The following is a 3,332-nucleotide window of genomic DNA, read 5'->3' as shown; positions in this document are numbered from 1 at the left end:
GTGCTGGCTATATTTTCTAATAACAATCTCTTCAAAATATTGTATACCTCTGTGTAAAATAGTTATTGTTGTGGTAAAGAATGAACATGGGTTCATCCAGAGACAATGCTCTTGGCGCCCCCGAAAATGATTCTTCGACATCAGAAGTGGGATCTGAATCACCTTCAGGATTTTCTCCTTGGTCCATTGTGGTGAGTCGTTTTCATTTTGGTTTGATTCAGGAGCGGAATGCTCATTAATAAAAGAGTGTTTGGCAGCCCGATTTGCGGGCAAAAGAGACAATAATTTTATAATTTCAAAGGGGATTGGAGGTGTTGATGTAAATTGTACGCTACAAGTTTTACCTGTTGTTGCCATTGGTGGCCATATGTTAGATTTTTTTTTCATATTGTTCCTGATGATTTTTTAAAATACGACAAAATTATTGGTCGTGAAATTCTTGGATGGGTGTTTAATGTAAATATAACTTCCGATGATTTTTCTGATTCTTCTGGTGTTCAGACACCTTCAAAAACATGCTTAGTTATTGCTCTTTCGTTTGAGGTATCATTTTCCTAGCTAAGTCTTAAACTTTTTTAATTAGGGTACCTGAACCAGTTAAAGGTCGTAAATATGGATTTTTGTGGAATAAAAAAAAAATGTTTTGTACTGTAAAAATTTATTGTTGGTGTTCAAAATGTCCTCCACCATTGCGTATACACTTTCTACAACGATTTCGTACTTCAGTTGTGGTTACTTTCATTTGCATTTCCTGTTTCATAAATTCAAACGCTGCCTCTATTCGCTGAAGTAATTCTTCTCTCGTGGTGATTTCTGTTGTATACGAGTTCTTTCACCCGACCCCACACAAAAAAATCCAACGGAGTCAGGTCGGGCGATCTGGCAGGCCAGGGGATGGGTCCGTCTCTCCTGATCCAGTTGCCAGGAAAACAGCGGTTCAGGTGTTCGCGGACGCTTACAGCCCAATGTGCTGGGCATCCATCTTGCTGAAATGTGATCGGCCTGTCCGTGTCCAATATTGGCACTTCGGCATCATAGAGTAACATTGGCAAGTCGTTTATCATGAATTCGAGGTAATTTCGTCCATTCAAATTGTCAGGCAAAATGTGTGGGCCAACCAATGTGCGTCCGATGACCCCAGCCCACACATTTATTGAAAATTGTCTTTGGAAAGAAATCTGAAACAAAAATGCAATAAAATTAGTTAATTTAGATAATTAAACACGTGTTGAACATGGGTAATAAAATAATAATAATAAAAATCATTTATTTACCTGTTTTTTCCAATTTGTATTGCTGTCCTTATCAGCCCTTTCATGAAGGTTGTGGAAATTAGTAATTCCTTCCCTGGAGAACTTCGATTCGTCAGTCTAGAGGATGGACTTTAAGAACCACGCGTCGTCAATATCTGCGTTTAGCAAAAAACGGCAGAACCGTATCCGTCTCGCCGGATCCGTTTCCTCCAAGCCTTGCAGACCCGTGCCGTGAAACGGATATTTCTTTTCGTTGTGCATCGTACTCCACACTTTCCATATCGAAAGGTTTAAATCTCTCGCTACAACTCTGATGCTGGTGGTAGGATCCGCTTCGAAGGCTGCGAGAATTTGCTCCTCAACATTGAAATTATGTTTTCCTGGATTTACTGCAGGTTCAGCATGATGAATACCAGATTCAGACAGCCTACGATATGTGTTGGAAAACACACGGACGTTAGGCACCCTGCAATAAAACAACTCATTTTTAACGTCTTTTGAAGGTGAAAATGGCAAAATTCAACTACCGCTACAATTAGAAATTAATTTACCTGCGGTTCGGGTAACGTTCTTGGTACAAACGTCGTGCCAGAGATGCGTTACCATCAGCTCTGCCATACATAAAAATGATATCGGCTTGTTCATGACTCGTAAACTCAGCCATGGCAGCACACACAACAAAAAGTTCGATAGTCCAAAATAAACAACACCTGCAGGAGCGAAAGGCTACAACTGAACACGGTGAATTACAAAAATAGGGAACACAAAACCAACGTCTACTCGCAACTCGAAAGGGCAAAGCAGTGACTAGAGAACTTGTTTGGCCAATCAAACCAACCCGGCGAGAGGTACCTAAAAATTGATAAACTCCAAAGCAAGTTTATGGCCCTAGCATAAGGTCTAAATCATAACAACAGAATGCATTCCAATTAATGACTAGCGTCAGGTCAAATTCTTTGTTGTAAAATGCCACCGGCACCGGCCTTTGTTCAGTTTTCTCTTCTTTCAAGTTGGGCTAAGTTTCTTATTATTCCATGTAAGTCTAAAAATAATATCGCATATTGCTTTAGGATTTTCGTTTTAAGGTTTTTGAGCTGAATTTCATTCAAATTACTTTTTTTAAAATTTTTCAAATATCCATATTCACGACCTTTAACTGGTTCAGGTACCCTAATTAAAAAAGTTTGAGACTTAGCTAGGTAAATGATACCTCAAACGAAAGAGCAATAACTAAGCATGTTTTTAAAGGTGTCTGAACACCTGTATGTATTTTATTTATTTTTTTAATTGGCATCAAAGGTCAGATTTTTTATTTTCTTTCTTTTTTTGTAAAGTTTAAATGCTCTGTACATAACTTTTTTGGACACAATGGTGCTTCAAACTACTTTAGTACGATTGGGGACACATAAGACTACTAAAATAAATTAAAAAAACCGGACATTTCTGTTAAGATTCAAAGTTATTAGCATTTAATTGACCAATTTTGGGTTTTGGTACTAAAAATCGTAAAAGTTCCCTTAAAAATAAAAAACGCGCTAGAAAATAAAAATGTTTGTATGAATATGTTGTACATGGGCTAGTGTATCACCCCCTTGAAGGTTTGCACCCAGCTAACAAACACCCGTATATCTTGTGAAAAATATATAAATATGGAGAACTTACTTACGTGAGAATAAAATATAAAAAGGTTCAAAAACAGATAGAAAAACATTAAATAATGACAGTTGATACAAATTTTTGGAAGTGGAAAATTCTGAATGATACTCGAATTACTATATATTTTATTTTCTATATCATATTTCAGTAGGTACGTGTGCATTTTGCCAAGACTATCAATATCAGTTCGTTTATTTATTGAATGTTCTTCGTTATTAATATGTATCATTTCCAAAAATATTCTTTTAGTTGTATTGGTTTCTCTATCTAAAATATTTGGATTTCCAAAATTCATTTTATGATCCTCCGAATTAACATGTTCTGTTAATGCATAAGAATTAACATTTCGTCTACAGTCGCTCTTATGGAAAGTGATGCGACTACTTAGAGGTCTAGATGTTTGTCCTATATATGTTTTAGAAC

General features: G+C 36.6%; 1 protein-coding gene across 1 annotated transcript; it reads right to left on the bottom strand.

The window, feature by feature from the left end:
- Positions 1-612: 612 nt before the first annotated feature.
- LOC141487348 (uncharacterized) lies at positions 613-2,093 on the bottom strand. Its single transcript, XM_074186294.1, has 2 exons — positions 1,805-2,093; positions 613-1,719 (listed from the first exon to the last, which is right to left on the bottom strand). Exons 1-2 carry the CDS (start codon positions 1,915-1,917, stop codon positions 1,371-1,373), a joined length of 462 nt encoding a protein of 153 aa, XP_074042395.1. The 5' UTR covers positions 1,918-2,093; the 3' UTR covers positions 613-1,370.
- Positions 2,094-3,332: the final 1,239 nt, after the last annotated feature.

This window comes from Leptinotarsa decemlineata, unplaced genomic scaffold (assembly GCF_025532065.1).
Source record: "Leptinotarsa decemlineata unplaced genomic scaffold, Ldec_3_MD MMD2_tig00078422_RagTag_RagTag, whole genome shotgun sequence".
In the NCBI taxonomy this organism is placed as follows: Eukaryota; Metazoa; Arthropoda; class Insecta; order Coleoptera; family Chrysomelidae; genus Leptinotarsa; species Leptinotarsa decemlineata.
This window is presented reverse-complemented; position numbering and strand designations above follow the sequence as displayed.